The sequence below is a fragment of the Stegastes partitus genome, unplaced genomic scaffold, assembly GCF_000690725.1.
Source record: "Stegastes partitus isolate 25-593 unplaced genomic scaffold, Stegastes_partitus-1.0.2 Scaffold1558, whole genome shotgun sequence".
In the NCBI taxonomy this organism is placed as follows: Eukaryota; Metazoa; Chordata; class Actinopteri; family Pomacentridae; genus Stegastes; species Stegastes partitus.
The window spans coordinates 75,679-89,784 of record NW_007579289.1 but is presented as its reverse complement, the minus strand read 5'-3'; the positions used below and the strand labels follow the sequence as shown (position 1 = coordinate 89,784).

The following is a 14,106-nucleotide window of genomic DNA, read 5'->3' as shown; positions in this document are numbered from 1 at the left end:
AGATAATAACTAGTAAAAACACAAAAAAGACATGTTTTTATTTTTTGCATTTAAACAACTAAAAAAACAGGCCACAACTGTAAATCGTGTCCACATCAACAATCAGAATTTTTATGAATAGTTGTTTTTTTTTTTTAAACTAAACTGACACTTTACAAAACCCCCCAAAAACAAAAAACAACTGTATTACATTCAGCAAAATTATTATATGAAACAGTTAATTGTAATTTTGCAAATTTTTCCTGTTGTGGTAAATCACATATAATGTAAAGCAAAATCACACAAAAAAGTATATGTTCAGACATTTACTCACAAAAAAGAAAGCAGGCCAAAACAAAATAATGTCCACATCAAAGTGACAGTATGTGAGAATGCTGTTCGTTGACTTCAGTTCAGCGTTCAACACCATAATCCCCTGCAGACTGGTCACTAAGCTGCAGGACCTTGGGCTCACCTCCTCCCTGTGCAGGTGGCTCTACAGCTTTTTGACCAGCAGACCACAGGTGGTTCGAGTGGGGAACCACCTGTCCCCCTCCCACACCCTGAACATCGATGCCCCCCAGGGCTGTGTGCTGAGCCCACTGCTGTACTCACTGTACACTAATGACTGCCTGTCCACATCAGACTGTAACACCATCATTAAGTTTGCTGACGACACAGCAGTGGTGGGTCTGATCTCCAACAACAACGAGGAGGACTATGCAATGGAGATCACCCTCCTGGAGGACTGGTACAGAGACAACAGCCTCCTCCTGAACATCAGCAAGACCAAAGAGCTGATTGTGGATTACAGCAAGAAGCAGCAGAGGGCATACCACCCACTCAGGATCAGCGGGACAGAGGTGCAGCGAGTGGAGAGCTTCAAGTACCTGGGTGTTAACATCACGCAGGACCTGACGTGGTCCTGTCACATCAGCATCCTGATGAAGAAGGCTCGACAGCGTCTCCACTTCCTCCGACGACTGGGGGACTTTAAGTGCCCTCTCAAGGTGCTCAGGAACTTTTACACCTGCACCATTGAGCGTGTTCTGGCTGGAAGCATCACCACCTGGATGGGCAGCAGCACCCAGCAGGACTTCTTGGCCCTGAGGAGGTGGTCCGTTTGGCTGAGCGCACCATCGGAACCACCCTCCCCAACATGCAGGACATTTACACCAAACGATGCAGGTCAAAGGCAGGAAGATTGTGAGTTAACCTACCTACCCAGCCACAGACTGTTGTCTCTGCTGCCGTCAGAGCGGCGTTACTGCTGCCTGAAGTTAAACACAGAGAGGATGAGGAGGAGCTTCTTCCCTCAGGCTGTCTGCCTGCTGAACCGGAAACAATAGACTCAATAAGAATCCAACTGGTCACGTTGCACTTTGTATATATACATGTATATAGTATTATTTTTTTCTTTATTTATTCCATCTCCGGGCTGCAGGGTAGCGCAGTTGGTAGCACTGTTGCCTCGCAGCAAGAAGGTTGCTGGCTCGCGTCCCGGTGNGTGTTTCGCCAAATTGTTTGTTTAGCCAAGTGAAATCTTAACTTGTCTGTTGGTTAATCAATGATTTTGTTCCTGGAACGTTCCCTGCTGACTCCATGCCCTTGACAGGAGAGCATTGAGTGTTTACTCAGGATGATTTTAACTGGCTCGACCTGGTCCTGTATCCTACAGTAAATGTTTGCTTTCCACTCTGAAAAATGTGACTCCAGTAAAGCTGCACAGCTTTGTTCAAGATTTGTTCAAGAGTTAGTGTAGAAATGTAGAGATGCAAGTTCAAATGTTGTGTTAACAAACAGATACCTGTACAAATAAGTCACGATAAAAGACTACAAAAGAGATTTTTAAAGAAGGTGTCTGAACTTTGCCTTCATTTTTACAGTTTTCTTACTGGGTCTCTTAAATCTACTGTAAGAGCAACTTGAGGGCAGAGACAGAACGGCCCATTTCAGAATCATGTGTATTAGATCACTGGATTATAGATATTGATTCATTGATGTGTACAATACTTTATGTTGCAGCTAGAGCTAACGTTGATAACTTTATATACTACATGTCGCCAAATTTATACCGATTCAATTCAATTCAATTCAATTCAATTTTATTTGTATAGCACATATTTACAACAACAAGTCATCTCATAGCGCTTAACAAAGGCAGAGACAGAAACAAATGAATCTAAATCTGCAAAATAACCGGCAGGTAAAGCTTTACAATAAATGTAGTGGAATACAAACTACAATATTGGCCAACAGAACACAGTGGAAGAGGATTACAAAACAGCATAAGGTAGAACATTTACACAAAATATTTACAAATTGTACTTCAGTGGGCTGGTTTGTGTAATGGTCCACAGATCAGAGAGGCTCAGATCGATGGCGACTCTGGGATTGTTTGCACTGACTCTTGACCTGGATCAGTTCCTTTGTTCGGCTGAAAACAGACAGAAAAAAAGTGATGTTTGTTCTAGATTAAACTACACTGTAAAAAAATGAAAGTTTTTAACAGTTTTAAGAATATATTTTTTTTAACTATTTATTTTATCTTAACAAGTTATTGTAATTCTACTGACTTTCCCAGCTTTGTTGAATTACAGATAATAACTAGTAAAAACACAAAAAAGACATTTTTTTATTTTTTGCATTTAAACAACTAAAAAAACAGGCCACAACTGTAAATCGTGTCCACAACAACAATCAGAATTTTTATAAAAAATTAAACTAAACTGACACTTTACAAAACCCCCCAAAAACAAAAAACAACTGTATTACATTCAGCAAAAATCACATTATTTTTGTCTATTATTATATGAAAAGGTTAATTGTAATTTTACACATTTTTCCTGTTGTGGTAAATTACATATAATGTAAAGCAAAATCACACAAAAAAAAGTATATGTTCATACATTTACTCAAAAAAAAGAAACCAGGCCAAAACATAAAATAATGTCCACATCAAAATGACAGTATGTGAGAATGCTGTTTGTGGACTTCAATTCAGCGTTCAGCACCATAATCCCCTCCAGACTAGTCACTAAGCTGCAGGACCTCGGGCTCACCTCCTCCCTGTGCAGGTGGGTCTACAGCTTTTTGACCAGCAGACCACAGGTGGTTCGAGTGGGGGATCACCTGTCCCCGTCACATACTCTGAACATTGGTGCCCCCCAGGGCTGTGTGCTGAGCCCTCTGCTGGACTCATTGTACACTAATGACTGTCTGTCCACATCAGACTCTAACACCATCATTAAGTTTGCTGATGACACAGCAGTGGTGGGTCTGATCTCCATCAACAACGAAGAGGACTATTTGATGGAGATCACCGACCTAGAGAATCAGCCTCCTCCTGAACGTCAGCAAGACCAAAGAGCTGATTGTGGATTACAGCAAGAAGCAGCAGAGGGCATACCACCCACTCAGGATCAGCGGGACAGATGTGGAGAGAGGGGAGAGCTTCAAATACCTGGGTGTTAACATCACACAGGACCTGACGTGGTCCTGCCACATCAACACCCTGGTGACGAAGGCTCCACAGCGTCTTTACTTCCTCCGATGCCTGAGCGACTTTAAGCTCCCTCTCAAGGTGCTCAAGAACTTTTACACCTGCACCACTGAGCGTGTTCTGGCTGGGAGCATCACCATCTGGATGGGCAGCAGCACCCAGCAGGACTTCTTGGCCCTGAGGAGGGTGGTCCGCTCGGCTGAGCGCACCATCAGAACCACCCTCCCCAACATGCAGGACATTTACACCAAACGATGAAGGATAAAGGCCAGGAAGATTGCGAGTGAACCCACCCACCCAGCCAAAGACTGTTCTCCTGCTGCCGTCAGAGTGGTGTTACCGCTGCCTGAAGTCAAACACAGAGAGGCTGAGGAGGAGTTTCTTCCCTCAGGCTGTCCGCCTGCTGAACCTGAAACAATAGACTCAATAACAATCCAACTGGTCACTTTGCACTTTGTATATATACATGTATATAGTACTATTATTTTCTTTATTTATTCCATCTCCTCTTGGATTGTTTGAAAATTTGATTTATTAATTTTGCTTATTTTTCATCTCTCTCTCTCTCTCTATGTATATATATATATATGTGTGTGTATATATATTTCTTGTGTGTTTTATTCTTCATTTGTATTCATCTTAATATTGTTTCAGTGTGGAACAGGTAGGCAAAGCATTTCACTGTGCGTTATACCATGTACAACTGTGTTTGTGACCAATAAAGGCCTTGAATCTTGAATCTTGAATCTATTTTTTTCGAACTTTTTTTTTTTTTTTACAGTGTACCCAGCAGTTTATCAACTGACCGAAAATTGGCAACCATTTCAACAGTCATTCTTGCTATTTTCTGTACTTGTACAAACTGAGCAATCAATTGAATAACAGAGAAAAGAATTAGCAGATTAATCCATATTGAAATCAAGCATGAGTTGCAGTTGGATACAAAATAGTTCAAAAAAAATCCTACCTTTGCATTATTACATCACTAACAATGATCTAATTATATAACAGTATAACAGTCATATCGGAGATTTCTCTGCACAACAAATATCCCATTTTTGATATTAAAGCGCTCCAAGTATTATTTTATCTAATAATGGAAGACCTACTTAGTCTGGACTGTTCCGAAAAAACAGTCTTTATAGTGACCAAGTATAAGCGCTTAATGGTGAAGAAAATAGAACGACAGAGCTCACAGGGTTGAAGGCTTTTAGTATTTCAAGGTGTAATAACTGAATTTTTACCTCTAACAAAATGGATGCTTTAGATTTTCCCTTGTACATACCTGACTTAAGGTGAAAATTTCCCACATTTTAGGTCTAAATAAATGTTTTAATTTTCCATAATGAAAACATCTTCTGTCCATCTAATATGAAGTATTTTTTATTTTTGCAGCTCGTAGCTTCAATGTTCAGAAAGCTGAGGCCATGATCAGAAAGGTAAGAACTTTGTTTGTCGCTTCACTTTAGTTTTTCCATTTGATGCTACTTTACACTTTTCCAGCACAACATTTCAAAGGATAAATATTGATGTTTATTTACACATTGCATTTATTTAACAACTATAATTACGATTTATTTTTCTGATTTTGCATAAAAACCAGAGAACATAATGTAGAACACAACATCTGAGTGCACCTGAAGCTCTCTGACCTGTGGCACCTCACAGAACAACTGCATCTTTATTTGCATCCATTATTCCCACAAAAACAAAGATTAGTTTGGTCCTCCTCTGTGTCTCTGCAGCACGTGGAGTTCAGGAGACAGATGAAAGTGGACTCCATCATATCTGATTGGAAGCCTCCAGAGGTAACCTGCTGTCTGGTAAATGCTTCAAGTTCAGTTCCTGCATTGTGATGTTAATGGCAGCAGTTTCTTCTTCTTCTTCTCTTTCATGCGTCACTCAGGTGATTGAGAAGTACGTGTCTGGGGGTATGTGCGGCTACGACCGGGAGGGAAGTCCCATCTGGTACGATGTGATCGGTCCTCTGGATCCTAAAGGTCTGCTGCTGTCGGCGACCAAACAGGACTTTATAAAGACCAAGATTAGAGACACAGAGATGATGCAGAGGGAATGCAGGAGGCAGTCGGAGAAGGTCAGTCAGGAGGCCCACTCTGAATTCTGCGTTCACACTCCTCATGTTTTCATCCTATTATGCTCCCATTTCCTCTTGTTTCGTCTCCTCGTCTCCTCTCCTCTCTTGTCTCCTCTTTCATGCCTACTGGTTTTCTTCTCTTGGTCTCCTCCTCATCTCCTCTAAAGTTCCTTCCCCTCTCTCTCAGTTGGGGACCAACATTGAAGCCATTTCTCTGATCTACGACTGTGAAGGACTCGGACTGAAGCACATTTGGAAACCTGCTATTGAGGCCTACGGAGAGGTTTGTCATGTTGTCACACATCTGTCACATCTGTCCACTGATGCACGTAAAACATCTGTATCTGTCCTGTAGATCCTCACCATGTTTGAGGACAACTATCCTGAGGGGCTGAAGAGGGTGTTCCTCATCAAAGGTACCTCAGCACATCTGTACCAAGCTGTGTGTCTGTCTGATGTCCAGATTGTACTGGCAATGTTGTGCTGATGATTTTGTGTCTCTGCTGCAGCTCCTAAAATGTTTCCTATGGCCTACAACCTGATCAAACACTTTCTGTGTGAGGAAACACGACGCAAGATCATCGTTTTAGGAAGTAAGGCCACTTTTCTGACTTTCCCTCAGTATTTTTTCAGACTTCACTTGAACTGCACGCAAACATCAACATGCTAACATGCTGTTTTGTTTTTAAACTCTCTGAATGCCAAAATCTGCTGGTGGGTTGAAAGCCATGTCAGCTTTGAAAAAACACCAGTCATGCATTTTTTTTCAGAGCCAGAAACTATAAAAACAGAAAGAATTGGTGGATTTTCAACTTTCTGATGGTCCTTGAATGACTCATCTATGACGTGCTGTGTTGGGTAAATTAAAAACAATCTCATCTTAAAATCCAGATGTTTCATTAAAATCACTTTATTCTACATGTTTTATCTTTTAAATTTGCCAAAAAACACGATCAAGATCTAGATTCTGTAAAAAAACTAAATATGCTGTTCTACCTGTGCACCTGTGACGCAGTGACTGGCTTACTTGTGACAAAAGTAATCCAAAAGTATTCACATTGGATTACATATTTTTAGTTATCCAATGGTTTATAATACTACTTGCCAAAAATATATTTAGCAATGTACATATAAAACGTATTGTAATGTAGTGATCTGACCAGACTTTTTTTTTTCATTACAGTGAAAGTATAAACAGCACACTGAAAAAAACACTCATTAGATGTTCTTTGAAAGAAAAGAAATCAAGAAAATGTACTTAAAGTGTTAAAAGTAGATAAACGTGATAAACGTGGTTAATAAGATAAACATGATACATCGTTATTTATAATAGTAATACAGTCATGACTTGATAATCCGACACTAAATGTAAAACCTTTTTTTATGTCGGATAGCAAGGCTGTCAGATTGTCAAGATGGAGGTCGAGATACAAGAAGGACTTGATGCTTGAAGGGTAACTTGTTGTTAATTATTGTTCATAGTTGTTATAATAACTAGTGTATTGTTAGAACACTACGCATCGCTGGATTTCACACCTAACTGACTGGTGCATTTGTACACGTTCCACCCCTTCCACCCTGGTGGTGTGCTCCGACGGGGTGGAAGTGGCCGGAACACACAGGCAGTACTTTGCTGCTGATGCAGGTTCTGTTTCCACCATCAGTGGCGGCAGTGGGGGAGTGGAGGGCAAGACATGCTCCATCGTTGGGTTCCATTTGTTTTTCCTAAAAACCTGTCAGATAGCAAGGTTTAGGATTGTTAAGGGTTGGATTATGGAGTCATGACTGTAATATTAATGACAGATTTATTACGAATGCCTTTATATTTAAAAGCAGAGTTTTACTGATGTTGTTGGTCACAGTGTAGCTAAATTTAAAATATTTTATTTATGATTACAACTACGGATTCATCTGGTTATTATCTTTTCATTAATTTTTTGGGGATATTTTTTGGTTGTAAAATTTTAGACAATGGTAAGAAATGCCATCACATTTACCAAAAGCCTAAAAAGACTTCTTCACAATGCTTTTTTGTGTTTAGAACAACAGTAGGAGCCTCAGAATTATTACAAATAAATTCACACAAATTAAATTACTGAAGCAGCACTTCCTCACTCTCGATCAAGATTACTGTTTATAGCAAAGCATAGTTTTGCACTTTGCATATGTTTTGTACACAAGAATGTTACTAAAGCTGTGAAATCAATGCAGTAAAAATATCTTGAAAAGAAAATAACACTCGAGTAAGTATCTGAGTACATTTCCACTAAGTTCTAAGGGACCGTCATGTGTTTGCAGGTAACTGGCAGGAGGTTCTGCGTAAACACATCGACCCGGAGCAGCTCCCTGTGGTGTACGGAGGAAACCTGAGGGACCCTGACGGAGACCCTCGCTGCATCACCATGGTGAGAGCAGACCCACCGAGGACTGTGCTGCTGTCCTGTGATGTGGTGGCTGAAATGACGGCTGTTCGGGTGTGCTATGATTACAGATAAATTACGGCGGCACAGTTCCCCGGTCGTACTACGTGCAGGACTCAGTGAAGGTTCAGTACGACAGCAGTGTGACCATCAGTCGTGGCTCCGTCTTCCAGCTTGAGTACGACGTTACTGCAGCCAGCAGCCTGCTGAGGTACAGAACGACTTTACTCAGAGTTTCCACGGAGAGTTTATGATCTGACTGAGGCCTAAAACACAGACTTAATAACAGGGTTTTATCAGTGGTGGTCTCACAAGCGCAGCTGTAAAACATGAAATCCATAAATACAGCAGATTCTCTTTGGTTCTGTGTCTGAAACTGGCTTCATCCCTGATGAATCCACCTCTCTGTGGTCATACTGACCCACATATGCTGCACATACGTGTCAGTATTCATTAAAGCAAACCAAGGTCAGGAATTCACACAATTAAGCAAACAAGCAACCACAGGATCAATAAGACAGAGATATAAAGTATATTTTCTTTCATGTGTATTCGTGCAGCACCTTTTATGACATTAGGTGCTTTTACAGGTGACTGATTTAGTTTAATGGGAAATTTTTAAAAAAGGGTGAAAAAACAATACAAACCGTGAAAACAGGTTTTTATGGTTTATTGCAATGTACTGTTATTGACGATGACTGTGACATTTATAAAATGAAATATTAAAGTCATGTTAACAACACACACATACAGTACCGTTGTGGGTACTCGTATTTTTTTTAAAGTAATTTTTGGGCCTTTTTTATGGAGGATGGTGGAGCGAGAGAGACAGGAAATGTGGAGCGGGTGGGGAAAGGACATGCAGCAAATGGCCGTGGGTTGAACTCAAACCCATGGCCGCTGCATCTGGGACTACAGCACCTAGTTTTTGGGTCACCTGCTCAACCAGTTGGGCTATGGGAGCACCCCTTGCACTCATATTTTGACTGTAAATCATTTGGCTACGATAGTCATGTAGTAAAAATCTAATTTTGTGACAGGATTAGCTTTTGAGTGTCCTTGAAAAGTTGAAATTTTTTTGACCGGATTTCCAGTTTGTACATTTAGAAAAGCAGTAAAATATCATGAAAATCACCAAATTCTCCTGGAAAACAATTTTGACTTTGCTGAGAGGAAACTGAGACATGTCTGTAACTTGGCAGCTAAATTTAAGTTAGAACAGCAGAGTGACAGAAACACTCTAAACGTCCCACAAAGTTTGAGCTTTTAAATGTGCTATGATTCATGTCATCAATGAAATGTAGTCAGACAACCAGGAGCTGTAAGTGAACTGATCCCTCGCATGCTGACATCAGTCGACTGGTGAACACATTCACCTTTAACATGTTAATAATTTAACAATCTGCCACCTGCAAGATATAAAACAACAACTTTCTGGCATTGCATCTTCCCAGGTGGCAGTTTGCCAGTGATGGAGCAGACATTGGGTTTGGAGTGTACCGGCGGACCAAAGAGGGCAGCAGTCAGAAGGTGGCTGAGATGCAGCAGGTTCTACCCAGTGAACGCTACAACGCCCACCTGGTCCCTGAAGACAGCTGCCTCACCTGCCCCGAGCCGGGAGTCTGTGAGTGTGTGCACACTGTTGGGCTTTAAAGTCACTGGAGCCGGATTATGGAGGGCAGGCTGCGTTATATAGAGACCTAATTATAGAATGTAAATACTTGAAATGAAAAAGGCAGGTTTAAAATGCCTTTTATCTTTAAAAAATACCCCCCAAATCACACAAGTGATGAAACCGTAAAAACAGAGAGAATAGTTGTTTTTTATCTTTCCGACAGTCCCACAAGTCATGTGATGGGCTGTTCTTCAGGAAAATTAGCAAAATTTAAGTGTAAAATTGGAATATTTCCACAAAATTGCTTTGTTCTACATTTTGTTAAAAATACATCACAGATGAACTGTTTGCATCAGATTCTGTGAAAAAACAACAATTTTATGTTCCTCAGTGCAACTGAGAAACAATAAATGTCCATCAGTTATGTGACAAAAATGTAGGAGTTTTTGGCTGAACTGCAGGATGTGTTTCCACAGAGCAGAGAGGAGATGTGAATGAAAAGACTGAGAGGAAAATAAAACACACTGGATCAGTAATGTAAATGCAGCATGATTAAAACATTACAGAGAAGCAAATTGTCAGCAAGTGGTTTAAAGATACATTCAGAATGGTGAAATGTCTTTTCACAATCACACAGTGGTGTGGGGAATCTTCTAGCTGGGTAGAACAAGTAATTAGTTAAATATATGTAGTATGTTGTGACATGAGCTGCAAGGTGGTCGTGGATGAACGGCACAACAACGGGCCTCAGGATCTCGCCACCGTATCTCTGTGCCATCAATAAACTGTACCTGTGTTTGTTGTCCATAACATACGCCTGCCCATACCATAACCCCAACGCCACCATGGGCACCATAGGCCACTCGATTCACAACGTTGACCCAAACCGCTCACCCACACAGCGCCATACACGCTGTCTGCCATCTGCCCTGTACAGTGAAAACTGGGATTTATCTGTGAGGAGGACACCTCTCCAAAGTGCCAGATGCCATCGAATGTGAGCATTTGCCCACTCAAGTCGGTTGTGATGACGGACTGCAGTCACGTCGAGACTCTGATGAGGACGACGAGCATGCAGATGAGCTTTAGATGAGACGATTTCTGACCGTTTGTGCAGAAATTCTTTGGTTGTGCAAACTGATTGTTGCAGCAGCCGTCTGGGTTGCTGGTCTCAGACGATCTTGGAGGTGAAGATGCTGGAGGTCCTGGGCTGGTGTGGTTACACGTGGTCTGTGGTTGTGAGGGTGATTGGATGTAATGTCAAATTCTCTGAGATGCCTTTGGAGACGGCTTATGGTAGAGACATTAACATTCAATTCATGGGAAACAGCTCTGGTGGACATTCCTGCAGTGCCAGTTGCACACTCCCTCAAAACTTGCGACATCTGTGGCATTGTGCTGTGGATAAAACTGCACATTTTGCAGTGGCCTCTTATTGTGGCCAGCCGAGGGCACACCTGTGCAATGATCATGCTCTCTAATCAGCATCTTGATATGACGCCTGTGAGGTGGAGGGATTATCTCAGCAAAAGAGAAGTGCTCACTAACACAGATTTAGACAAATTTGTGAACAATATTTGAGAGAAATAGGCCTTTTGTGTGCATAGAAAAAGTCTTAGATCTTTGAGTTCAGCTCATGAAAAATGGGAGCAAAAACAAAAGTGTTGCATTTATATTTCTGTTCCGTGTCATTAGCCAAATTTTCCTTTTTGTTGTGTTTGTAACGTAGTTTGTTGTATACATAAATGTTACATAAATAATGCAGCAGCAGAATCACATCATTGTGTATATAGACAAAGGTCAAACCAGATACGTTATGGGGGCAAAATGCTAAGTAGCCTAGCTTAGCAGAATGGCAGAACTGTCTTTAATCATGTGTAATTAAGACTAAATTCATCAACTTCCTTAGTTTAAATGAGCAACAAATCTTCAAAAACTATTTATTTCATTTGTAAAACAGTGTTTCCCCTGCAACCTTTAGCCTGACATGAATCCTTATATGTATCAGGCAGACGTTAAATCAGTCGGTGGTGTCAATCCTCTCCCTCGACAGTTAACTGTGTCCTTTGCTTTGTGCAGACGTGCTGTGTTTTGACAACAGCTACAGCATCCTTCAGTCCAAGAAGGTGAGCTACAACGTGGAGGTTGTTCCTCCTGCAGACGAACCGATGCAGAGTCCACGCAGCAGAGGAGGAGACACAAGGCTGCAGTGACGACATCCACATCTGAAACGACACCGAACTGACAGCAAGATCTACACTGTGGCATCAGGGCTGGACTGACCTTCTTTAAGCCCCCCAGTTATCCCACTTAGTGTTAGTTTATACTTGGTAATTAGGTTGTGGTCGCCTGATTAATAAGTGAACGGGCTGAAATGTTCATTCAGTCATCAATCAGTGTTTACTACATGACAGTATGGAAAGATGAGATCCCTTTTTTCAGCACAATCAGCGCTATTTGAACAGGTGTGCTGTTGTAATAGATATTATTTGAAACGGAATTTTAATTTATGGGATTATATTCACTTTTCAACACAAAGAAAGCCATCTGACATTTTTAAACTTGTAGCCAAAGGCCTCAGGTTTCCTCTACCTGTACTATAGCTGTGTCCTGAGTACTACAGTGTTACCAAACAAATTAGCATTTAATTAAATTACCACAAATACCAGAGTGCATTTCAAACCAGAACCACATTTGACTCTATAAGCTGATCATTTAACGTTGAAGGACAACTTTGTGAATGTTTTGCCATGTTTTTATAATTGAATCTTTACTGTGAGAAACTAATGAACGACTGTGTCAGGACTTCCTGTCTCAGGCTGTTTATCAAGTTGAGATCTGTTTGATTATTGTAGACAAACTGCTCCAGCTGTATGATAACGACATTTGTTATTATGTTCTATAATGTTTTGAAATGAAGGAGATTGATAATTACTTTTGATGTGCCCCAAAAACATCCTTCAAACCATTAAACATCATTATGAAGTCATGTTGTAAATGAAACAATGATCATTTATTATCAATTTATGGAAACTCTCCCATTACCTTTAGTTTGTATATCAATAAGTACATAATAAAGCAGAAATTGTGCATTTATAAAATGTTGTTGTTTTTTTGTTGGGAGTGCATTTTATACTACTAGCTCTCAGGTGCATTTGTGTACAGGCAGACATAGAATGACCACAAGAAGATGCAAAATGATCACAAAATAACGGTATATTTTGAAAAATGACACAGATTGACCAGAAAGAAACACATCATGACCACACACAGTTACAAATTGAGAACCAAAAGATGCATAAAAGCCTTAAACAGACACATATTTTGGCAAAAATGCACCAGATCATCACAACGTGACCTAAAATGACCACAAAAAAACACAATATGATGACAAAGAGACACTTTTGTCTTGCCACCTTTCACATGCAGCCGTCATGTACATGTCTGTTGTCTCTGATTATGACTGACTGCTGTTCCCATTCATTGCATGTGTGTTTGTCAGCTGTGTGTCTGCTGACTGACTGATGCTCTCCTGTGCAGGAATGTAGTCGTTGTGACCACCAGATGTCACTGTTAGAGAGGACATGTGAAATACTGTTTGCTGTGTTACATAACAGCTGATCAGTGAATATTAGGAGCTAATCATAAATACAGACGGCTAATAAACAATAAAAACAGCTCTGTGGACATACTATCAGAAAGCCATCTTTATTTTAAAGAAATGAAGTGAAACCTAAACACTCCAAACGTGAGACTATTTTTAATAAATCAGTTTAACTAAAACAACATGCATTCGTCCTGTACAGACAGCCAGCTTATCTCATTATTCCTGTCGTTCAGACGGAGTAAATCCGGGCAGCAGGGACTCTGTCTGTGGAGAAAATGCCTCAGCATCCTGCATCCCGGGCCGGGCTCGGTGCCAGCAGGATGCGGGCTGGTGCAGGATGAGGGTGATGGGGGAGGAGGGGGAGGACGTGGGAGGAGGTGGGGGTGCACAGATGCCATGTGCCTTTACATAACAGCAGCTGGCTCCGGATACAATTGGATGAGAAACCGCTGGCAGCAGCAGCAGCAGCAGCAGCGGCCCGGTCCACTGAGTCAGTAACGAGGGGCAGGACCAGCTCACTGGAACCTCCAGGAAACCTTAAGGGAACGTTATCTGAACGTTACGGTTTCCTTGGGAGAGTCGAGGGGATAAATAGATAAGAAGGGGCGACCTAGCAAACTGTAACCTTCATGGAACCTCCAAGGGAACGTTTCCTGAAGGTCCTCTGAATGTTAAGTCTCTTTAATAAAAATAATAACCATCAAAGAACGTTCCCCAGAGGTTCCCCGAGGGTTACTGCATGCAGAACTTGATTTTTTCGCGAACGTTATCTGAATGTACTTTAAACGTTCTCTGAGAGTTACTGTTTGTTGTTGTTTATTTCTGAGCCCCGGTGCTGCAGAAGTGTCGCATCTCTGAGCTGCTGTCAGGTGGGAGTCCTGCAGGAGG

General features: G+C 41.2%; 1 protein-coding gene across 1 annotated transcript in view; it reads left to right on the top strand.

The window, feature by feature from the left end:
- The window catches only part of LOC103371288 (SEC14-like protein 2), a 19,510-nt gene extending 7,245 nt beyond the window's left edge, over positions 1 to 12,265 (top strand). Inside the window, exons 3-12 of the mRNA XM_008300554.1 lie at positions 4,877 to 4,920; positions 5,227 to 5,289; positions 5,388 to 5,576; positions 5,764 to 5,859; positions 5,932 to 5,992; positions 6,086 to 6,169; positions 7,875 to 7,981; positions 8,068 to 8,207; positions 9,451 to 9,620; positions 11,691 to 12,265. Coding sequence (XP_008298776.1) covers positions 4,877 to 4,920; positions 5,227 to 5,289; positions 5,388 to 5,576; positions 5,764 to 5,859; positions 5,932 to 5,992; positions 6,086 to 6,169; positions 7,875 to 7,981; positions 8,068 to 8,207; positions 9,451 to 9,620; positions 11,691 to 11,824 — 1,088 coding nt within the window. The 3' untranslated portion in view covers positions 11,825 to 12,265. The remainder of the gene's footprint in view (positions 1 to 4,876; positions 4,921 to 5,226; positions 5,290 to 5,387; positions 5,577 to 5,763; positions 5,860 to 5,931; positions 5,993 to 6,085; positions 6,170 to 7,874; positions 7,982 to 8,067; positions 8,208 to 9,450; positions 9,621 to 11,690) is intronic.
- The last annotated feature ends 1,841 nt before the right edge of the window (positions 12,266 to 14,106 follow it).